The sequence below is a fragment of the Ornithorhynchus anatinus genome, chromosome 4, assembly GCF_004115215.2.
Source record: "Ornithorhynchus anatinus isolate Pmale09 chromosome 4, mOrnAna1.pri.v4, whole genome shotgun sequence".
In the NCBI taxonomy this organism is placed as follows: domain Eukaryota; kingdom Metazoa; phylum Chordata; class Mammalia; order Monotremata; family Ornithorhynchidae; genus Ornithorhynchus; species Ornithorhynchus anatinus.
Window position 1 is genome coordinate 81,755,048 of NC_041731.1, and position 24,144 is coordinate 81,779,191.

A 24,144-nucleotide genomic window follows, 5' to 3' on the forward strand; every position below is an offset into this window, starting at 1 on the left:
TGGAGTTTCATTTGTGTTACTAGCACCCATGGTCAGTTTTTGCATATTTCACATTTTCTTTCTCCAATATTGAGTCTCTGCCTAAGAAGCAAAATTTAAATATTGTCAACTTTTGATTTAATTAGAGATTTAATTCAGGTCTTTGGATGTAGTGTCGCACTCAGTGCTTCTTCCTGCCCTTCTCCTCTATTAGACAAGCTGCAAAGATGGTATGCTCTTTGGAGATTGAGTTTGAAGCCAGACTTCAATTCAGGTTGATGATATTATTTAGCAGCCTATCTAAAAGGCACTAATAGCTTGTTCAATGATAAAAGCAGAGTGGTTCACCTCCTCACCGTCCCTCGGTCTCGCCTATCCCGCCGTCGACCCCTGGGTCACGTCCTCCCGCGGTCCTGGAACGCCCTCCCTCCTCACCTCCGCCAAACTGATTCTCTTTCCCTCTTCAAAACCCTACTTAAAAATCACCTCCTCCAAGAGGCGTTCCCAGACTGAGCTCCTCTTCCCCCTCTACTCCCTCTGCCATCCCCCCTTTACCTCTCCGCAGCTAAAGCCTCATTTTCCCCTTTTCCCTCTGCTCCTCCACCTCTCCCTTCCCATCCCCACAGCACTGTACTCGTCCGCTCAACTGTATATATTTTCGTTACCCTATTTATTTTGTTAATGAATTGTACATCGCCTTGATTCTATTTAGTTGCCATTGTTTTTACGAGATGTTCTTCCCCTTGACGCTGTTTATTGCCATTGTTCTTGTCTGTCCGTCTCCCCCGATTAGACTGTAAGCCCGTCAAACGGCAGGGACTGTCTCTATCTGTTGCCGACTTGTTCATCCCAAGCGCTTAGTACAGTGCTCTGCACATAGTAAGCGCTCAATAAATACTATTGAATGAATGGTTCGCTTCTCCACCCCCTCAGAGTTTCCACAAACCATTTTCTGACCTTCCTTCTTAAAGATGGGGATGAAGGAGCCATCTCTGAAATTCTGGGTTGCATATATTGAGGATAAACTTGGGCAGATATCTGAGGAATAAATAGTTCCCCTCCTTGTTTGTATATTTCTGCAGAAAACTCATCAGATCCTGATACTTTTACCATTTTTCTCTGCTTTGATTGCAGTAGTGACTTTTTCAAAACGTGAAATTGAGGTGGAAGAAAAATGTGGAAGAAGCGGCGTGGCCTAGTGGATAGAGCAGGGGCCTGGGAGTCAGAAGGACCTGTGTTCATTCAATAGTATTTATTGAGCACTTACTACGTGCAGAGCACTGTACTAAGCACTTGGATTGTACAATTTGGCAACAGAGAGAGACAATCCCTGCCCAATGACGGGCTCACAATCTAAGCGAACACTCTAACCTGTGTTCTAATTGCTTCTCCCCTACTTGTCTGGTTGTGACCATAGGCAAGTCACTTCACTGGGCCTCAATTATCTCACCTCCCTTCTCTCTTTCTACTGCCAACCCCGCACGCTACACTCCCCTGCCGCTCACCTCCTCATCGTCCCCTGTTCACACCTATCCCGCCATCGACCTCTGGCCCACGTCTTCCCACTGTCCTGGAATGCCCTCCCTCGTCACCTCCGCCAAACTAACTCTCTTCCCCTCTTCAAAGCCCTACTGACAGCTCACCTCCTCCAAGAGGCCTTCCCAGACTGAGCCCCCCCCTTTTCCCTATGCTCCCTCTCTGCTCCCCCCCGCCCTCCTCCCTCCCCCTTCCCCTCTTCCCCTCCCCTCAGCTAAGCCCCCTTTCCCTCTGCTCCTCCCCCTCTCCCTTACCCCTCCCCTCAGCACTGTGCTTATTTGTATATATTTTTATTACCCTATTTATTTTGTTAATGAGGTGTAGCATCCCCTTGATTCTATTTATAATGATTATGTTGTCTTATTTTTATCCGTCTGCCTCCCCCGATTACACTGTAAGCCCATCAATGGGCAGGGATTGTCTCTATCTGCTGCCGAATTGTACATTCCAAGTGCTTAGTACAGTGCTTTGCACATAGTAAGCACTCAATAAATACTACTGAATGAATGAATTACCTCATCTGTAAAATGGGGATTAAGACTGTAAACCCCATGTGAGACAGGGACTGTGTCCACCTGATTAGCACAAATCTGTCCCAGTGCTTTGAACAATGCCTGGTACATTCATTTATTCAATAGTATTTATTGAGCGCTTACTATGTGCAGAGCACTGTACTAAGCGCTTGGAATGTACAAATCGGCAACAGAGAGAGACAGTTCCTGCTCTTTGACGGGCTTACAGTCTAATCGGGGGAGACCGGCAGACAAGAACAATGGCAATAAATAGAGTCAAGGGGAAGACCATCTCATTAAAACAATGGCAAATAAATAGAATCAGGGTGATGTACATCTCATTATACAAAATAAATAGGGTGATGAAGATATATACAGTTGAGCGGACGAGTACAGTGCTGAGGGGATGGGACGGGAAAGGGGGAGGAGCAGAGGGAAAGTGGGGAGAAGAGAGCTTAGCTGCGGAGAGGTGAAGGGGGGTAGAGGGAGCAGGGGGAGCTCAGTCTGGGAAGGCCTCTTGGAGGAGGTGAGCTTTAAGTACGGATTTGAAGAGGGGAAGAGAATTAGATTGTCAGAGGTGAGGAGGGAGGGCATTCCAGGACCGCGGGAGGACGTGGCCCAAGGGTCGACGGCGGGATGGGCGAGACCGAGGGACGGTGAGGAGGTGGGAGGCAGAGGAGCGGAGCGTGCGGGGTGGGCAGTAGAAAGAGAGAAGGGAGGAGAGATAGGAGGGGCAAGGTGATAGAGAGCCTTAAATACCATAAAAAAGGCAATGTCTTCAATCAATGGTATTTATTGAATGTTTCCTATGTGTGGAGCACCATCCTAAGTGCTTGGGAGAGCACATGCAACAGAATTTGCAGACACATTCCCTGCCCATAACAGTCTTACGGTCTAGAGGACAAGCTTACAGTCTACAGGACAAGCTTACAGTCTACAGGACAAGCTTACAGTCTAAAGGAGTTTTTCTGCAATTTGCAGGGTCTTCTCAATGGTTCACTGAAATGTTTATTAAAATATATCGTATATTATGAGCCCCTTAAGGGCCAGGACCCGTATCAGAATTAACGTCTGGACTGTCAGCTCTAGACTGGAGATTGCAAGTTCGCTATGGGCATGAACTCTATCTGTTTATTCTGTTGTATTTTCCTTCCTCGAGTGCTTAGTACAGTGATCTGCACGTAAGCGCTCAATAAATATCATTCATTCGTTCAGTCGTATTTAATGAGTGTTTACTGTGTGCAAAGCACTGTACTAAGCACTTGGGAGAATACAATAAAACAACAGACACATTCCTGCCCTCAGTGAGCTCACAGTCTAGAGGGGGAGACCAACATTACTATAAAGAAATAAATAAGGCTCACACTGTGCTATCAGAGCAAGATTCCCTCTTTATCTATGATGAGAATGGTTTCCTTCTGTTCTCTTCTGTGGGGCTGGGATAATGTGTATGGGACCATTTTACTCATCATTAAAGAAGATATAAATCCTTAATTTGGTGTCAGTCAGCATATCACTGCATCTCACCAATCTTGGCATTTGTGGTCACACATTTCTTCTCTTGATTTGCAAGTCACAGCACCAGTTTTTGTAGGTCTCCTTTTTCAACAGACACATTTCCTGCCCACAGCAAGTTGCCAACTCATATTATATTAACCAATACCATAAATACAATTTAAAAAATCATTAATCATATCACTAGACTTTAAATTCATTATGGGCAGGGAATATGTCTGCTAATTTCTCTTGTACTCTCCCAAGCACTTACAATAGTGCTCTGCACATAGTAAGCACTCAATATATCCCATTGATTGATTGATATTCTCCCCCTCTACACTGTAAGCTTGTTGTGGCCAGGGAACTTGTCAGTCATATTTATTAAGTGCTTACTGCGCTCAGAGTCAGAAGGTCTGTTTCTAATCCCGGCTTTGCCACTTCTCCGCTGTATGACCTTGGGCAATTTACTTAATTTCTCTGGGCCTCAGTTCCCTCATCTGTAAAATGGGGATTAATACTGGGAGCCCCACAGGGAACAGGGACTGTGTCCAACTCGATTATCTTAGATCTACCCTAGCATTTAGAACAGTAGCTGGCACACAGCAAACGCTTAACAAATATTATTATTATTAATCTCATCATAAGGAGCTGCATAATCTTAATTTGCTTTCCTGCAAATCCTTTTTAAACAAACTCTATTATTCATCTACCCATTGACAACTGTCAGGCACTGGATTTGGGGCCAAACTGCCTCATAGAACCTATGATAGGGACTCAACAAATCATTAAAATGAATAACTGAGTAAAATCTTAATGTTCTTACATTAAAACTGACTTCAAAATTTAGGTCATTCACCAGAAAATGTTAATGTCGAAGCATCAAATGTTAATTAAATTAAGATGCTTACCTCTGATTAGCTTAGCGTTCATATCTTCATTTACTTTGGCAATGTTAACAATCAAACGCGCTTGCTTAGCATATCGAAGCGTGCTTAATGTTTCCTCTAAGTTACTCGCAGCAGGGCTGATTGTAGCAATCATAGTAGTTTTCGAATTTCCACCCAGACTTTCTTTTAACAACCTTTAAAATGGATTACAGAATTTTTCTTTAGCTTGACAGAAACTACATGGAAAACTAAGTTCCCAGAGCCATGTTAATTTTTCTAGAGTCTCAAAATTCATAAAAATAGACTTGGGTTTTGTGAAAAGGGCTGAATGACTTTTCTAACTTTATGTGGTGCTTCAGCATCCTAGCAGGGCCTAGTTATAACCAAAGAGTAATGTTGATTGGTAGAGACTAACTCCTTATGAAGAACAGTGATTTTTCCTCTCTATTAATCCTAGGAAAGGTCAAGAAAAGTAATTTTCCTGCCCAAAGGGCTGAGTGGCTCCTGGAAGCAGTTCTCCCTTTGACTCAATAACTGCAGAGGTGTTAACGGGACTCGTCTATTGAAGTTGCAAATGTACAAGTGCGGTGGAAAGAGCACGGGCTTGGGGTTGTGGGTTCTAATCCTAAACCATGCTGCTTCTCTATATATTCACACACATTCAGGAAGTCTTCACAACCAGGCACACACCTAATCATATTTAGAAAAACTGGGACATATCCACAAAATGTATCAACTCTGAAATGTGGTGACATTGCCCAGATTGATTCCTGGGATAACAAACAATGTAAATAATGTTTACTATATTTACTTGGGGAGATATTGTTCTTTCCCCCATCACAATCAACTGAACTGCCATGTAGAACACTTAGTTTAAAGCACGCTTACCAAGTAAGAACAGAGTCACGATATGGAATAAAAACCCTCTTTTGGTTGTACACTTGGTCAGAGAGTGCAGAAATTACTTTTCCCAGAGTCAGTAATGACTTATTAATACTAGCACCTTCCTAAAGGAAAGCAAAAAAAAATATGCATTTTATGTTTAACACATTTCTTTCTGTTACATAATTTAAAAAAAAACTGCTATCTACATCATCTCTCTCCTATAACTACCCAAAGTTTTCAATGCAGTCATCTTAGGGTTGTGGTAACACCAGTGTTCTTGGGAAAAAGTTCTTAAACACTGTCTAATAACTTGGATTTTTAGGGATCAATTGTAGTTCCCCTCAAGCAACAGCAATACACCAATTCAATGAAAGATCATATCCCTCTGTTACAGCATGTGAGTATAATCAATCAGTGGTATTTATTGAGCTCTCACTTTGTGCAGAGCACGGAACAAAGCACTTGGAATAGTATAATACAAAGTTGGTAGACACATTCCGTGACCACAACGAGCTTATAAGCCAAACTTGTGTGCAGTTTATTTTTTCACCTCACATTAATACTCTGTACTATATTTTTTTTCGAGAGAAGATATTTACCTTCAGCCGTTCCCCACTGGTCTGAGCTGTAGTGCAGCGTTCACTCCCTGCCAGGTCTATTAGATTTATACGACTTGTGATCCTGTGATCGTGTTCTTCTTCTTCCACATACTCTGTCTACAGAAAAGGTTTGCAGCTTATTGGTCTAAAAAACTGATTTGGACTCTTCAAGTGCACACCACAAAATAAAAGCCTTCGAAAGAAGTGGATTTCTGCGACACGTCCACTTATTTCAAAGGCAATCCCTGCTTGTATGTTTAATACTGCAAATTTCCCAAGAGAAGATATATCGATGAAGTCTAAACTATAAATATAGAGCAGGGATCACATAAGCCCCGGAGAGTTTATGCATTTAAACTCTCAAACCAGAGTACTCTCATTTAAACTCTCAAACCAGTCCCAAACCAGAGCACCTTCCTCTCAATGCTCCCACACATTGATCGAATGACTCGAAAGACAAAAATGAACCTAGCAAGATAATTAGCTATCAAGAACAGGTACCATTCAATTCATTCAATCCTATTTATTGAGCACTCAGTATATACAACTGAATGAATCTGTGCCCCTTTAAGCACCCTCTTCATCTCTTCCCTACCAGGGGGAAGAGTGTTCTTTGATTCTGTCATCGGAACTCTATAATCTCCCAAGTGGTTAGTACGTAACAGTGTTCTGTACTTGGGAAATACTTGAACAGAGCCCATCACTGGGCAGGGATTGTCTCTATCTGTTGCCAAATTGTACATTCCAAGCACTTAGTACAGTGCTCTGCATATAGTAAGTACTCAATAAAAACTATTGAATGAATGAATAATGTTTTGGGAACAGCCGGGAAATCAGCCTCAGGGGATAGAAGGCCATTCAGAGGTTAAGCATAAATATATTTGAGAATTGCTGAGTGAGTCTGTAGAATGAATCCATGGCAGGGGACTAAGATTTTATTCTCCTTAGTCTACTGGCGGTTAAAGCTCTTTATTTTTATAAAGACGTTATCTCCCCAAAATACCTTTGTCTGAGTCATCACAAGGGTAACAACAGAATGGGATCTTGAGCTCTTGTCGTTCATGCCAGTGGCGGCAGTTGCTCTCTGTTTATTTCCTAGTTCGAGCCAGCTCTAATAGGGTATGACAGTTAAAACAGAATATGAAATCCACAGTGGCCAACCGACCTGCTAAACACACCCATTAAACTACAAGTTCACCGAATTAATGTAACATTGACCGATTTTTATCCTTGTTAGAGTTTGACTTTACACCTTTGTGTTCCTTCTACAGAAATAATCATAATTATGGCATTTGGTAAGTGTTCACTATGTGCCAGGCACTATACTAAGCACTGGAATGGATACAAGCTAATCAGGTTGGACACAGTCCCTGTCCCACATGGGGTTCACAGTCCTAATCTCCATTTTACAGATGAGGGAACTAAGCACAGAGAAGTTTAGTGACTTGCCCGATTTCACAAAACAGAAAAGTGGAGTCAGGGTTTGAACCCAGCTCCTTCTGACTTCCTGGCCTGTGCTCTTAGGCTATGCTTAAGAACACATATAAGTCCTAAGATAAAACAAAAGTTAAATCAATCAATCAATTGTATTTATTGAAGACTTACTGTGTTCTCCCTCCTACGTAAACTGTGAACCCCTTGTGAGACAGGAACTGTGTACAGCCTAATAAATTTGTATCTACCCCAGTGCTTAGAATAATGTTTGACACATAGTAAGTACATAATAAATGCAATGATAAAGTAATAAAATAATCTTATAAGAAAAAAAGTATTAAAAAAATGTTCCACTGTAAGGACCAAAAATGAAATGGGAATTGCAAAAAGTGAAATCTCCTTATCATTTTCAGTTTAAACTGATGAAGATATTAATCTGTAATAGTCTAATAAGATTAGCTTCTTGCATAGTCCTTAGGCATTTAATGAGTGAAATTAAGAACAAAATTTTCACTAACATCGATATCCTTTATGATCAGTAGAAAGTATAGAAAATAGTTTCCCAATCTTACCTTTTTTTTTTTTTGAAATGGCACTTATTTTGCGCCAGACACTGAACTAAGCACTGGACAGATAAAATAATCAGGTTGTACATAGTCACTCTCCCAAATTGTGCTCCCAGTCTTAATCCCCATTTTGCAAAAGAAGTACAGAGAAGTCAAATAACTTGCCCAAGGGCACACAGCAGACAAGTGGCAGAGCCAGGATTAGAACCCAGTTTCTTTTAATTCCCAGGCCTGTGCTCTGTCTACTATCCAAAGCATGGACTTCTTACCTGGACATCAGAGGAAGAACTGACCACATTTCTATCAAAACAAACAACAAAGAGAAAAATTTAGAGAGCGAGCCCCTTGAAATCGATGCTATTTGTTCCCACCCAACAATGATTTTACACAGTTGAAAAATCAGGTTAACTACATTTGTGAGTCTCCATCACTCATGTACATAAAAAAAAAAATCCCATAGGATTACTAGATTAGAATGTGTTACTGGGATAGCAGTTCTTTCCTGTGATGAAGAGAAAGGGGTCACTCCTAAAGGCCAAAGTCAGCCTCTCTCTCTATGTTGGGGGTGCTTCTGGGGTTTTGTCTGAGCTAAGATGATTCTCTCCTCTCCTTCCTCCTTCCTGCAGCAAAGATGAGCCCCCCTATATGGAAGCTTTGTCAGAAGTAATGTAGGAAAGGTAGAAGAGATAAATGGGGTTGGGATTCAAAGAAACAAGGCAATTTAATGAGTAAAAATGGGCAGGTCGTGTGACAGTCTCTTCAAATACATTACTCATTTATTCATTCAATAATATTTATTGAGCGCTTCCTATGTGCAGAGCACTGTACTAAGCGCTTGGAATGTACAATTCGGCAACAGATAGAGACAATCCTTGCCCATTGACGGGCTCACAGTCTAATCGGGGGAGACAGACGGCAGAACAAAATAGAACAAAACAAAAACAAGACAACATTATCACGATAAATAGAATCAAGGGGATGTACACCTCATTAATAAAATAAATAGGGTAATAAAAAATATATACAAATGAGAAAAGTGCTGGAGTGGGGAAGGGGGAGGAGCAGAGGGAAAGGGGGCTTAGCTGAGGGGAGGTGAAGGGGGAGGATCTGTAGCCCCAGGACACAATTTCAAATAGTCACTTGCATTTATTGTGTGCTTACTGTGTGCTGAGCACTGTACTAAGCACTTGGGTGAGTACGATGACATTTGTAAGGACTTACACAGATAGGTCTTCTACATAGGGCCCAGACACTGGATGTTCCCTTACTCTGAGCTGGAAAAAACAAACGGAAGCAAAACATCACAGAGTCACAGTTGAACTGAAAAGGATCATTCTTCCATGTGTGATTCTGAATCTGATCAAAATATTTTTCCGCTTATTTTTCTTGGAACAATAGCAAAGTCTCCCACCATTACTAATAGAAAAGCAAGAATCAAATCAATCAGTGGTATTTATTGAGCACTTTTTATATGGAGAGTACTGTACTAAGCACCAGAGGGTACAATAAAACTGAATTTGTGACCAGTTCCCTGCCTATAATAATAATAATGGTGATACTTGTTAAGCGCTTACTATATGCAAAGCACCATTCTAAATGCTGGGGGGATACAAGGTGATCAGGTTGTCCCACATGGGGCTCACAGTCTTAATCCCCATTTTACAGACGAGGTAATTTAGCACAGAGAAGTGAAGTAACTTGTCTAAAATCACACAACTGGCAAGCAGCAGAGCCAGGATTAGAACCCTGAGTTCTGATTCCCAAGCCTGGGTTCTTTCCAATGAGCCACTCTGCTTCTCTTGAACTTAGCAAGAATGATAGACAATGGTTCCACCATCAATTAATAGATTTATAAATGTAATGAGACCATTGTTTCCAATTAAACTTTTTTTTAAGTTTTGGTATAACTACACAATTTACTTCTCAACTAAGTGGCAGATTTTTCTATTATATCAAATGAACCAGGACCTAAGCTCAAGATCTGAGAAACTGTCATTCTGGGGCAATTATAGGACAAGGCAGAACTACTAATGATGAGTTCAGCCTCATTGGGATCCACTCTGCAGCTGGCTGGGGTGTAAAAACAGCCAGTGAGGGCAGGGGCCTTGTGGTAGAAGATGTCGGCTTGTTCCACTGGCTAACCCATTCCCCCCACACACCAGAGGGGCCTTTGTAATAACAATAATAATAATAATAATGTCAGTATTTGTTAAGCGCTTACTATGTGCAGAGCACTGTTCTAAGCGCTGGGGTGGATACAGGGTAGTCAGGTTGTCCCACGTGAGGCTCACAGTTAATCCCCATTTTACAGATGAGGTCACTGAGGCACAGAGAAGTTAAGTGACTTGCCCACGGTCACATAGCTGACAAGTGGCAGAGCCAAGATTTGAACCCATGACCTCTGACTTCCAAGCCCGGACTCTTTCCACTGAGCCATGCTGCTTTGTAATAACTGTAACTTCACTGCATTTTTTTTTCCAAACATAATTTTTGTGGTATTGCAGAGTGTACTTTTTAACTCCAAGTACAATCAATATCAGTATACTAAAAGTAAAAAACCTAAAACATAAGTGCTGCACCCATGGAGAAAAATGAATAACAGAGAAAAAAATATTCCTTCCTGCTTAGTGCCTGCCCCAGTGAGCATTCAACAAATAGTATTGACTGAAAAATTCCAGAAAATTTATCCTTTTACTAGCATCTACTGAGTTCACTCTCCAAAATCAATCATAATTACTGAGCACTTACTGTGTGCAGAGCACTGTACTAAGTGCTTGGGAGAGTCCAAACATGCTCTATCTCATCATCTCTAACCACTGCACAATCTCTATTCTCTGTCTGACCATAACTTCATCATCTGCCTCCTCTCCCACACACCTCCTCCCCATAAATCTGTACTACTCCTCCAGAGACCTCCGATCTTTTGACCCCTTCCAATTTTCTCAACTCATCATGCCCCACTTAGTCTCCTTACCCAAATTACCCTCTCTCGATGATAGAATAGATGCTCTTATCACCCTCTCTACCGATCTCAACTCGATCACTCCCCTATCTCTTCATCGATCTCGTACCACTAATCCACAGCCCCGGATCACCTCCACAATCCGCCTCCTTCGCTCTTGTGCACGAGCAGCAGAACACTGCTGAAGGAAATCTAAATATCAGGCCAACTTTGTCCACTTCAAGCTTATCTTTGCACGCTTTAACTCTTCCCTCTCCTCTGCCTGGCAAAATTATTTCTCCACCCTTATTAACACCCACGCCCATCACCCTTTCCAGTTGGCCTAGACATTTAACTCCCTTCTCAGGCCCCCTATCCCCTCATGCCCACCTCATCCCTTGCCCCCCAGTGACCCGGCCACCTACTTTATGAAGGAAATTCACACTATCAGATATGCACTCGCTAAAATCGCTCCTGCCTCCCCCTTTCAGCCCCGCTTCAACTCTTCCATCCTTCCCAGCAATATCTCCAGAGGAGATCTCCTGTCTCCCCTCCAAAGCCAGCCCCCCTCCACCTGCTATCCGACTCCTTCTTCCTTCCCCAACGGTCACCTTCAACTGTTCGCTTTCCAATGGATTCTTCCCACTATTTTCCAATGTACCAATATCTCCCCATCCTAAAAAAACCCTCCCTTGACCCCTTGGCTCCCTCCAGTTATCATCCCAACTCCCTCCTACCATTCCTCTCCAAACCCCTTGACGGAGTTGTCTAACCCTGCCGTCTCGAATTCCTCTCCTCCAATTCTTTCTTGAACCTCCTCTAGTCTAGTTTCCCTTCACTCCATAGAAACAACCCTCTCAAAGGTCAACAGTGATCTCTTTCTTGCCAAATCCAATAGCCTCTAATCCATCCCAATCCTCCTTGACCTCTCAGCTGCCTTCTACACTGTCATCCACCCCTTTCTCCTGTAAACGTTATCCAACATTGACTCACTGACTCTGTTCTCTCCTGGTTCTTCTCTTATCTCTCTGGCCATTTATTCTATCTCTTCACAAGCTCTTCCTCTGCCTCCTACCCCCTAACTGTGGGGGTCCCTCAAGACTCAAATCTGGGACCCTTTCTATTCTCCATCTACACCCATTCTCTTGGAGAACTCATTTGCTCCTATGGCTAATACCTCTATGTGGATGATATCCAAATCTACATCTGCAACCCTGATCTCTCTCACTCTCTGGAGTCTTGCATTTCCTCTTGCCTTCAAGATATCTCTACTTGGATGTCCTCCTGTCACCTCAAGCTTAACATGTCCAAAACAAAGCTCCTTATCTTCCCACCCAAACCTCATCTTTCCTCTGACTTTTCCATCACCGTAGACAGCACCACCATCCTTCCTATCTTACAAGCCCGTAACCTTGGCGTCATCTTTTGACTCCTCTCTCTCATTCAACCCACATATTCAGTCCATCACTAAATCTTGTCGGTCCCACCTTCGCAACATGGCTAAAATCCACCCTCTCTTCTCCACCCAAGCTGCTACCATGTTAATACAACCACTCATCCTGTCCCACCTGGATTACTGCAACAGCCTCCTTGCTGACCTCCTGTATCTCCCTACTCCAGTCCACACTTTACTCTGCTTTCTGGATCATTTTTCTACAAATACATTCAGGACATGTCACTCCGTTTCTAAAAAAAACTCCAGTGGTTGCCCATCCACCTCCTCATCAAACAAAAACACCTCACCACTGGCTTTAAAGCACCTGCCCCCTCCTGCCTCACTACTACTGCCATGCTACTCTCCTACTACAATCCAGTCCACACACTTCACTCTTCTAATGCTAACCCGCTCACTGTGCTTCCATCTCACCTGTGTTGCCAACCCCTAGCCCTAGTCCTGCCAGCCATATCCATGGCCTGGAATGCCCTCCCTCCTCAAATCCGACAGACAATTACTCTCCCCAACTTCAAAGCCTTACTGAAGGCACATCTCCTACAAGAGGCCTTCCCAAACTAATCCCCCACTTTCCTCTTTTCCCACTCCCTTCTCCATCATCCTGACTTGCTCCCTTTGTTCTTCCCCCTCCCAGCCCCATAGCACTTATGTACATATCTGTCATTTATTTATTTGTATCGGTGTCTGTCTCCCCTCCTCTAAACTGTGTGCTTGTTGTGGGTGGGGAATGTGTTTGTTTATTGTTGTTTCGTACTCTCCTAAATGCTAGTACAGTGCTCTGCACACAGTGAATACTCAATAAATATGATTGAATGAATGCATGGAGTTGGTAAACATGTTCCCTGCCCACAATGAGCTAGAAGGGGAGGTAGACATTAATATTAATAGTAATAATTATGGAACTTGTTAAGTGCTCACTATGGGCCAAGCACTATTCTAAGCATTCGGGTAGATACAAGTTAATCAGGTTGGACACAGTCTGTGTCCCACATAGGGCTCACATTATCAATCTCCAATGAGGCAACTGAGGCACAGAGAAGTTAAGTGACTTGCTCAAGGTCACACAGCATACACGTGGCAGAGCCAAGATTAGAACCCAGGTCCTTCTGGCTCTCAGACCCATGCTCTTTCCACTAAGCCACACTGCTTCTCGTGAACATTAAGTGCTGTGGGGCTGAGTGAGGTGTGGAATAAAGGGAGCAAATCCACGTGCAAGGGCGACGCAGAAGGGAGGAAAATGTGACCAACCAGCCAAAACTTTTTCAAAGTAGGGCCCATATTAAAAGTATACTTAAAATTCCTTGTCATTGCTTTCTCACAGTATAATTCATTTATTTTTTGAGCTCCTTGATTCGTGAATTCAAGTGTCTCTCACAACCATGTCTTCTATGCTGTACAGCACACTCCATTTTAAATAGAGGGCAACGACTATTTCACTAATGGACAATAACAAAGGAGCTGTAGTTCTCACCTGTGCTGTCCGTTTCATCCCAAAAATCTCTATATGCCATCAAAATAGAGCAATGCAATCCATAAATTTCTAAAGAGCTCAATTAGATTTTCTAGGCAATTTTAAAAAAATCTCACCGGTTGTTTCTTCTGTCCATTTTCAGCTTTAACAACGAGCAGATCGTGAATCTTCTCATTGTAGACTTCAAAGAAGCTCATTTCCAGGTGATATGATATCTAGTGAAAAGAGACAAGCATAAACTGCCAAATCTGCATTGCCGAAGGAACAGAGTTCTAATATCTACTCTCCTAAAATATTGCTATCGGAGGTCTTCATTCCCATATTCCTTGCCAATGAGTAGCACTAGCTGTGGAGGGCAGTTCAAATCCGTCGGAAGTGCAAGAGCAGAACTCAGCGCAACGACGTGGCTGGAGGACTCCAGATGCCTGGTGACTCCATTCAAGCCACATCCCTGCCGCTTCTCAAGAACTTCCAGTGGTTGCCCATTCATTCATTCAATCGTATTTACTGAGTGCTTGCTTTGTGCAGAGCACTGTACTAAGTGTTTGGAAAGTACAATTCAGCAACAGATAGAGACATTCCCTACCCCCGACAACGGGCTCACAGTCTAGAAGGGGGAGACAGACAACAAAACAAGTAGGCAGGCATCAATAGCATCAAAATAGATAGACTTATAGATATATCTACAACCTTAATAAAATAAATAGAATAATAAACATGTACAAATATACACAAGTGCTGTGGGGCAGGGAGGGGGTAGAGCAGAGGGAGGGAGAAGGGGCGATGGGGAGGGGAGGAGGAGCAGAGGGAAAAGAAGGGCTCAGTCTGGGAAGGCCTCCTGGAGGGGGAAAGCTATCCACCTCCACATCAAACAGAAACTCCTCACCTTTGGCTTCAAAGCAATCAATCCCCTTTCCCCCTCTTATGTCTCCTCTCTATTCTACTACATCCCAGCCCACACACTTTGCTCTTCTAGTGCTAACTTTCTCACTGTACCTATTCTATTGCTATTGTTCTTGTCTGTCCGTCTCCCCCGATTAGACTGTAAGCCCGTCAAAGGGCAGAGACTGTATCTGTTACCGATTTGTACATTCCAAGCGCTTAGTCCAGTGCTCTGCACATAGTAAGCGCTCAATAAATACTACTGAATGAATGAATGAACCTCAATCTCTTCTATCTCTCCGCCAACCCCTCATCCATGTCCCATCTCTGGCCTGCAACGCCCTCCCTCCTCAAATCTGACAGACTCTCCCCTTCTTCAAAGCCTTACTGAAGGCACATCTCCTCCAAGAGGCCTTCCCAGACTAAGTCCTCCTTTCCTCCTCTCCCAATCCCTTCTGTGTCACCCTGACTTGCTCCCTTTATTCATCCCCTCTCTCAGTCCCATAGCACTTACATACACATCTGTAATTAATTCATATGGTCAGTCTCACCCTCTAAACTGTAGGCTCATTGTGGACAGGAAATGTGTCTATTATTGTACCCTCCCAAGCACTTAGTACTTATGCACACAATAAGTGCTCAATAAATACAATTGAATGAAGGAACATTTGGTAGGAATCCTGGAAATAGCAGTCTCAATACCACACATTAATGGCAACCGGACATTGTGCGTTTACATATACCTGCTAACGCACCTGCTACTCTCTGGAATTTTTTTTTTACCAATATAGAAATGTCTAAGTGGCTAAGCCTATCGGCACAAGAAAAAGTAAGTCACCTCCCCTTCCTTTCAGAAAGAAAGGAATACTAGCAGGTTTTAAGCTGCATAATTTTTACAATCTTGTCATCCTAAAGTTCAGGAAAATTGGTAGAATACGATTTCAAAATAGGTAGATTGCTGTTAGTGCAAGTGATGCTTAAATTAGCCATATTTTGTATAGCTTATTGGTTACTGTTTGCTGCTTTTTAAATCCAATTCTATCACCACCACTTACATAATAAAACTGGTTGAAAAATAAATATCTATATGTACAGACTTAGAATAAAGCCTGGTACATAGGAAGCACTTAACAAATACCATAAAAAGGTGAGAATTTCTCTGTTAAAGAGGGATGTAAAATTTGGAGAAGGTGAGGGTCCAGAATTACCAAATATTTGTACCAAAATTGGTCACTGATTAGAAGTCCATTAAAGACAAATATTTTGTCCTGCTAGATTGTAATAATAATAATGGTGATATTTGTTAAGCGCTTACTATGCGCAAAGCACTGTTCCAAGCGCTGGGCCAATACAAGGTGATCAGGTTGTCCCACGTGGGGCTCACAGTCTTCATCCCCTTTTGACAGATGTAATAACTGAGGCCCAGAGAAGTTGTGACTTGCCCAAAGTCACAGAGCTGACAAGCGGCGGAGCCAGGATTAGAACCCATGACCTCTGACTCCCAACTGCATGCTGTTTCCACTGAGCCATGCTGAGGGCCCTTGGAGAAGCAGCGTGGCTCAGTGGAAAGAGCATGGGCTTTGGAGTCTGGGCTCATGAGTTCGAATCCCAGCTCTGCCACTTGTCGGCTGTGTGACTGTGGGCAAGTCACTTAACTTCTCTGTGCCTCAGTTCCCTCATCTGTAAAATGGGGATTAAGACTGTGAGCCCCATGTGGGACAACCTGATTCCTCTATGTCTACCCCTGTGAGCCCTATGTGGGACAACCTGATTCCTCTATGTCTACCCCAGCGCTTAGAACAGTGCTCGGCACATAGTAAGCACTTAACAAATACCAACATTATTATTATTATTATTGAGGGTAAAAATAGTGTTTACCTACTCTTGGTACTCTCTCAAGTGCTTAATACAGTGCTCAATATAGTAAGCACTATAAATGGTAAATGCTCAATAAATACCACTGATTGACTACAAATTATCGCTGTAATTTTTCCCAGTGACTAAAACAGAGCCTTGCACCCAGTAATGACTCTTGGATCCCTTTAAATAAAAAAGAGGTATTTATTAAGTGCCAACTATAAATCAGGCATTGTTCTAAGCACTGGGGTAGATACAAAGAAATCAGTTTGGACCCAGCCCAGGTCCAACACAGGGCTCATATTCTAAATAGATGAGGGAAAATTTAAACCCCATTTTAAAGAGGAGGTAACTGAAGCACAGAAAAGTTAAGTGACTTGCCCATGGTCACACAGCAGACAAGGAGTGGAGCCAAACTGAGAATCCAGGTTCTTTGACTCCCAGGCCCAGGTTTTGTCTACTAGGCCATCCTGCTTCCCTTCAATTGTTTGGTTAACACTTCATGTTAGATCAATTAAACTGATCAGCCTACTGCTACAAAGTTCCAGAAGGACAATATATGGCAGGTATTCCTGCTACAGCACAATAATTATCACATTAAAATTCCCTGTGTCAACCACTGCTTCAACAGTAAATAAGAAGTTGGGGGAAGATAGTGCAAAAATAGTACAGGTTCATTTCTCCTTGGGTGAATTTAAAAAAAAATGTGAAAGGCAAAAAAATTAAAAAATAAAAAAGCTTGTTCAAAGCCCTCTGCACTGTCTGCCACTTTCTCTGACTTTTCTCTAGTTCATTCATTCATTCATTCAATAGTATATATTGAGTGCTTACTATGTGCAGAGCACTGTACTAAGTGCTTGGAATGTACAATTTGGCAACAAATAGAGACAATCCCTGCCAATTGATGGGTTTACAGTCTAATCGGTTCAGTACCACAGCCCTGGGGAGCAATTTGTAAGTGTTTAAAGTTCAATTTCCAATTTAAAAAAAAAAAAATGGTAGCAAGGTTGCAGTTGGTTCCCTTTGTAATGCTAGGGAGCACCCGAGAACAGTGTCGCTGAGCAATTCTTTGATGACACTTGAAACAAGCTTTAGAATGAGCACTCATTCATCCATTCAATTGTATTTATTGAGGGCTTACTGTGTGCAGAGCACTTTGAAAGTTCAATTCAGCAATAGAGACAACCCTGCCCACACCAGGCTTGGTCTAGAAGGGGAAGACAGACATCAAAACAAGTAAACGGTCGTCAATATAAATAAATAGAATTATAGAAACATACAAATATACATAAGTACTGTGGGGTGGGGTAGAGAACAAAGGGAGCGAGTCGAGGTGACGCGGAATGGAGGGGGAGCTGAGGAAAAGGAGGGCTCAGTCTGGGAAGGCCTCTTGGAGGAGGTGAGCAGCCTTCAGTAGGACTTTGAAGAGGGGAAGTGTGAATGGCAGATTTGAGGAGAGAGGGCATTCCAGGCCAGAGGTAGGAAACTCTCTAGGTTACTTTCCAGTCTCTACTGCAGAGTGCTTACTATGTGCCAGGCACTATAGTAAGTGCTGGGGTAGATGATGATGATATTTGGTAAGCACTTACTATGTGCCAAGCACTGTTCTAAGAGCTGGAGAAGATATAAGGCAATCAGGTTGTCCCATGTAGGGCTCACAGACAATCCCCATTTTACAGATGAGGTAACTGAGGCACAGAGAAGTTAAATGACTTGCCCAAAGTCACACAGCAGACAGGTGGCAGTGCTGGGATTCGAGCCCACGACCTCGGACTCCCAAGCCCAGGCTCTTTCCACTAAGCCACGCTGCTTCTCTGATACAAGGTAATCATGTTGGACCCGGTCCTTGTCCTACATAGGCCTCACCATCTTAATCCACAATTTACAGATGTGGTAATTAAGGCATAGAGAATCAATCAAATCCATCAATCATATTTACTGAGTGCTTACTGTGTGCAGAACATTGGGTGAGTACAGTACAACAGAATTGGTAGACACATTCCCTGCCCACTGTCTAGAGGAGTTAAATAACTTGCTCAAGGTGACACAGCAGACAAGAGGCGGAACTGGGATTATAACCGAGATCTTCTGACCCTAAGGCCTGCGCTCTTTCTACTAGGCCATACTGCTTCTCACTGAGGGCAGGGATCATGTCTACCAACTCTCTTGTATAGTTAGAAGAAGCATTCCTGCAGAGACAAAAGTGCTTAGTACAGTGTTACTAACTGCTTCATAAATACCATTGATTTATAAAAATATTTCCATGGAGGAGAATCATTTTGAGGTTCAATACATAAAAGAGTATTAAGGGCAAAAACATACCTCTTGTGTTTTTTGCTGTGCTACCCGAGCAAAAAGATCTTCACAAAATCTTGGAATTATTCCTCGTTCTTCACCAAAACCCATCATCCTTAAAAAAAAAAAAAGACCTATGATTAAGTATGAGGCTGCTAAGGAGATTCTGTCAAAACCATGGTACTCTCAATCAATCAAAATGGAGCACAACTCTAACAACACAAATCTGGAGAGAAGAGCCACTCAAACTGTTGATTAAAGTTGATGGATATAGTTGATGGATATAGTTGATCCACAATTTTGAAGTGGTCCACCTATTTGTTCTCCAAAAAAGGCATGAGTTGGCCCTTGTATCTTCTTTTATGGAATTTGTTAAGCGCTTACTATGTGTCAGACACTGTTTTAAGCACTGGGGTAGATATAAGGTAATCCAGCTGCCTACAGTCCATGTCCCACACGGGGTTCACAGTCCTAATCCCCATTTTACAGGTGAGTTAACAGAGGCACAGAGAAGTGAAGTGACTTGCCCAAGGTCACGTAGCACAAGTGGCAAAGCCGGGACGAACATCCATGTCATTCTGATGCTTGGCCTGTGCTCTAGGCACTAGGCCACACTGCTTGCTCCATAGGTGCCTCTAGATCCACTCTCTGCTATCCAACATACTGTCGTCTCTCATGTTGAACAGTATATATTATTTATGACCCTATTTATTTTGTTAATGAGGTGTACATCCCCTTGATTCTATTTATCTTGATAATGTTGTCTTGTTTTTGTTTCGTTCTGTTTTGCTTTGCCGTCTGTCTCTCCCAATTAGACGGTGAGCCCATCACTGGGCAGGGATTGTCTCTATCTGTGGCCGAATTGTACATTCCAAGAACCTAGTACAGTGCTCTGCATGTAGTAAGCGCTTCAATAAATACTATTGAATGAAGGAATGAATGGAGGGTGAGCTGAGCTGTAGGGAGAAGCAGTGTGGCCTATTGGAAAGACCCCTGGCCTGGGAGTCAGAAAACCTGAGCTCTAATCCCAGCTCTGCCATTTGTCTGCTATGTGACCTTGGGCAAGTCACTTCACTTCTCTGTGTCTCAGTTCCCTCATCTGCATTATGAGGATTCAAGACCATCCGGTATCTTCCCCAGCCCTTAGAACAGCGTTTATCACAGTAAGCACTTAACAAATACTACAATTATTATTATCTGTTCTCCCTCCTGTTTAGACTGTGAGCCCCCTATGGAAATCGGTTATCTTGTATCTACTCCAGCATTTAGTATAGTGCTTGTCACATAGTAAGCGCTTAGGAAAACTGCAAAAAAACCACTTGAACAAGCAGCTCCAAGTCTTCCCCCCTCCTCTCCCTCTAGCAGAAAGAAGACCTTTCTTCACCAGAAAACCAAAGTCCAAGAACCGCAGATGACCTCAATTATATTCCAGGACATTCATGTATCGATTTAACAAAATTATTGCCTCCCTAATCTATTTTTGCCTAAAGGATCAGCACTGGCCAGTAGATTGAAGGATGTTTTTCAAGCCTTAATGCCAATCCTAACTAGTCTCCCAAAAAAACAAAGGAAAGGGGACGATGGTTCAGTTATGTAACTTACGGCTCAGTTATATTGACCCTGAGAAATAGCTAGACAGGAAATCAAAAGGCTAATTTAAAAAAGACATTTCTGAAATTCGCAACCCCCCCCAGTTCTACTACAACGTTGAAATAGCAATTTTGCAAAACCTCATGTTAAGGTCAACTTGGGAGAAAGTTCTCACCCATTCTGAAACAGTGCATGTGGACATGACTACACACCATTTTTCCCGACCCCAAAGCCATTACGCTCTATCCAGTTTCATGCTGTTGGAAGAGCATTTCCTTTTTCTTTACAGCAATCTAGCCAAGGCATCTACTGACTGATTTATTGGTGCACTGAAAATACTTGCTATAAGAGAACTTATAGTATCGCAGAGATTATAGGACCTTCCAGCCTCTCCCCTGTTCCAGTTCATATTCATTTTGCTGCCTGGATGATTTTTCTAAAACACCGTCCTGTGCCCATCTCCCCATTCCTTAAGAATCTCCAACAATTGCCCATCCACCACCACATCAAACAGAAAATCCTCACCACAGGCTTTAAGGTACTAAATCAGCTCTCTCCTTCCTACTTACCTGGCTAAACTACAACCCATCCTCTACAGCAACCTACTTATTGCACCTTGATCTCATTTCTCTTACCATTTCTCTTGTTGCCCGTCTATTTGTTTTGCTTTGTTGTCTGTCTCCCCCTTCTAGACTGTGAGCCCATTATTGGGTAGGGATTGGCTCTATCTATTGCCGAACTGTACTTTCCAAACACTTAGTACAGTGCTCTGCACACGGTAAGCACTCAATAAATGCAAATAAATGAATTACCATTGACCTCTTGCTCACGCACTCCCTCTTGCCTGGAACTCCCTCCTTCTTCATACATGGACAGATCAATACTCTCTCCTCCTTCAAAGCCCTCCTAAAATCATATCTCCTCCAGGAAGACTGCCCTCAATAGCACTCATTTTCCCACACACTTTCCTTCTTTAACCCAATCACCTGAGTCTTTATCCCCTAAGCACTTAGATGCCCCCCTCTCCCTACAGCATATGGTATTTGTTAAGTGCTTACTATGTGTCAGATACTGTTCTAAGTAGTGGGGTATACATAATCAGGTTGACACAGTCCATGTCCCACATGGAGCTCACAGTCATAATCCCCATTTGACAGATGAGGTAACTGAGGCACAGAAAAGTTAAGTGACTTGCCCAAGGTCACCCGCAGACAAGTGACAGAGCAGGGACTAGAACCCAAGTCCTTCTGACTTCAAGGCCAGTGTCCTATCCACTAGGCCACGCTGCTCTTCTAAAGCATTTATGAACGTATCTTCATACTCAGTTGTTTCCCCATTAGTGTTTGTCCCTCCATCTAGATTGTAAACTAGCTCCTTGAGGGCAAGAATGGTGTCTACCAATTATATTGACGTCTCCCAAACATTTAGTACAGTTCTCAGCATAGAGTAAGAGCTCAGTAAATAGTATCAATTGTTTACATAAGAAACAAAGTAAATAAACAGCTAAACAGGAAAATTATTTTCAGTACATGTCACTCTCCAAATATCAGTCATTTCAACAAATACCTGGAATTTTCCCTGCATCACATTAAAAAACATATGGGCTTGAATTAGATCTGATCTGGTCTCCAAGAGCAGAGGCAGCTGGATTCAATTCCATATTAGACTAATAGGGAAAAGTACAGTTAATTGAATTCCTCGGTCCAGTGTATAACCAAGTGGATTTTAAATTTCTGCTGAAAATCCAAATATCAAGCTATTCCCTCTTTTGCAGGACTAGAAGAAAATTGTCACTGTTGGAAAAGATGTGATTTTAGCTCACAAAACTCCAACAGCATGCCAAATATTTTCATTCACGTCATGGCCACGGCACAGTCGATGCCTGACAGCAGCAGACACCAGGAATAGAGTGCTACAAATTATAGTTTCCATGTTTTCTTAAAATTCTTGCCCACAGTCTGATTTTCTTTAAACTTGGGTCTTTAGCTTCACAATATTTACACAGGTGCATTGAGGCAACTTGATATTTTAAAACATTCCCATTTAAAACTTTGGAACAATCAAATACTACATGAAGAAAATCCACCATGCTTTAATATTCCATATGCAACTAGACTGTAACTTGTCTGCTAGACTGCAAGCTCGTTCTGGGCAGGAAACTATCAACTCTGTTATACTGAACTCGCCCAAACACTTAGTACAGTGCTCTGAACACAGTAAGTGCTCAATAAATAGGATCAATTGACTATGTGTGATCATTCATCCCCACAAGTCTCCCCATTAGTTTTACTTTTGTTATAGTCAGTACTGTCCTTGTGTTATTATTTGATACAATAGAATACTCTATCAATTAATCAGTGGTATATGTAGATTGTTTACTGTGTGCAGAGGACTGTACTAAGCATTCATTCATTCATTCAATAGCATTTATTGAGCTCTTACTATGTGCAGGACACTGAACTAAGCGCTTGGAATGTACAATTCAGCAACGATAGAGACAATCCCTGCCCAGTGACTTTGGGAGAGTATCAGAAAAAGGATTAAGTACAAAATGATCCCTATCCATAGGGAGCCTAAAGACTATAACTATATTACTAAACTATAAGTAATTTGGATATATTTTGCAGTAGCTCCCAGCCATTATGTTTAGGGAAAAACTACTTCTGTAAAGAATAAAAGTAGAAATAATTATGAATCACATTTACAGAAAAGCAACAGCAGGATTTTCTGCAAACCACTCTAAAGCCCAATCTCAAAGAACAGCAAAAAGATGCATGCACTACCTGCGAAAGGTTTTTACAATTTCTGGAAAATTGCAGCTCCAAGAAAACTTACGTATACGATTTTCCAGAGCCAGTCTGTCCATAAGCAAAGAGACAGGTGTTGTATCCTTCAAAGGCTCTTTCTAAGAGTGGTACTGCCAACTGTTCATAAATTTTCATCTGGCTTGCATAATTGGGATGACACTCATCGAAAGACCAGAATGAGAAGTCATAGATAAAACTATATATTTGTTTCATGTCAGGATGTTGCACAGTTGTCTCCTGGCCATTCATGAAAACAACCTGAGATGCTTTTTCGGTTTTCTCTCTAGAAGAAAAAAAAAAAAGAGACAGAAAGAGAAATAAGATTTTTTTTTGGTTTGGTTAGTTTCTCATGAATCTTCAGAATATTAAGGAACTTCCAAGTGTCTTGGACACAAAAGATGACTGACAATGTATCTTAATATACTTTCCCCTTATTTATAATTCACAGTAAATGACTATTCATGAAATATCGTGCACCCATCTCTCCAAAGATAAGTTTTGAGATAGGAACTTATAAGGCTTTCCTACTGGAGAGGGGATGGTGGATCTCTGAAATTTATCAATTCAGTAAGTGAACAAAATAAAGCAGCGCACTTCAGAAATCTATTTTGGGCAAATTGTTTTACAGTTTACTTTATGACAACACTGAGAAAAGTTTTTTACATGATCCTAAGAGCAATCAAGTATTCATAACAAGGGAGTCTCACTAAATATCTCTATTAAAAGCCTTGCTGTGTGAAAGGCAAAATTGTCTGTGACAAATTATCCTGTTTATATAGTATTAAAAGTGCTAATTAGCACTGCATTTAAAGAAGCTGATTTTGTCAGGTCTGAAAGGCTTTCTGTAACTTTAAAGTGTAGGTAACATTCAATTGTGGATGTTAATTAAATTATACACATTTGCTGTAGTTATATTCATGCAACCGATATCTTATGCTGCAAACTGGTAGAAA

General features: G+C 42.0%; 1 protein-coding gene across 3 annotated transcripts in view; it reads right to left on the reverse strand.

The window, feature by feature from the left end:
* The window catches only part of KIF14 (kinesin family member 14), an 82,403-nt gene that overhangs the window by 47,370 nt on the left and 10,889 nt on the right, over nt 1–24,144 (reverse strand). For all 3 annotated transcript variants that reach the window (XM_029064088.2, XM_029064087.2, XM_029064086.2), the window contains exons 3-11: nt 23,220–23,474; nt 18,822–18,909; nt 13,877–13,975; nt 9,117–9,169; nt 8,165–8,195; nt 6,899–7,006; nt 5,896–6,012; nt 5,300–5,418; nt 4,433–4,605 (exon numbers count right to left, since the gene is read on the reverse strand). In XM_029064088.2, the coding sequence (XP_028919921.1) occupies nt 4,433–4,605; nt 5,300–5,418; nt 5,896–6,012; nt 6,899–7,006; nt 8,165–8,195; nt 9,117–9,169; nt 13,877–13,975; nt 18,822–18,909; nt 23,220–23,474 (1,043 nt within the window). The remainder of the gene's footprint in view (nt 1–4,432; nt 4,606–5,299; nt 5,419–5,895; nt 6,013–6,898; nt 7,007–8,164; nt 8,196–9,116; nt 9,170–13,876; nt 13,976–18,821; nt 18,910–23,219; nt 23,475–24,144) is intronic.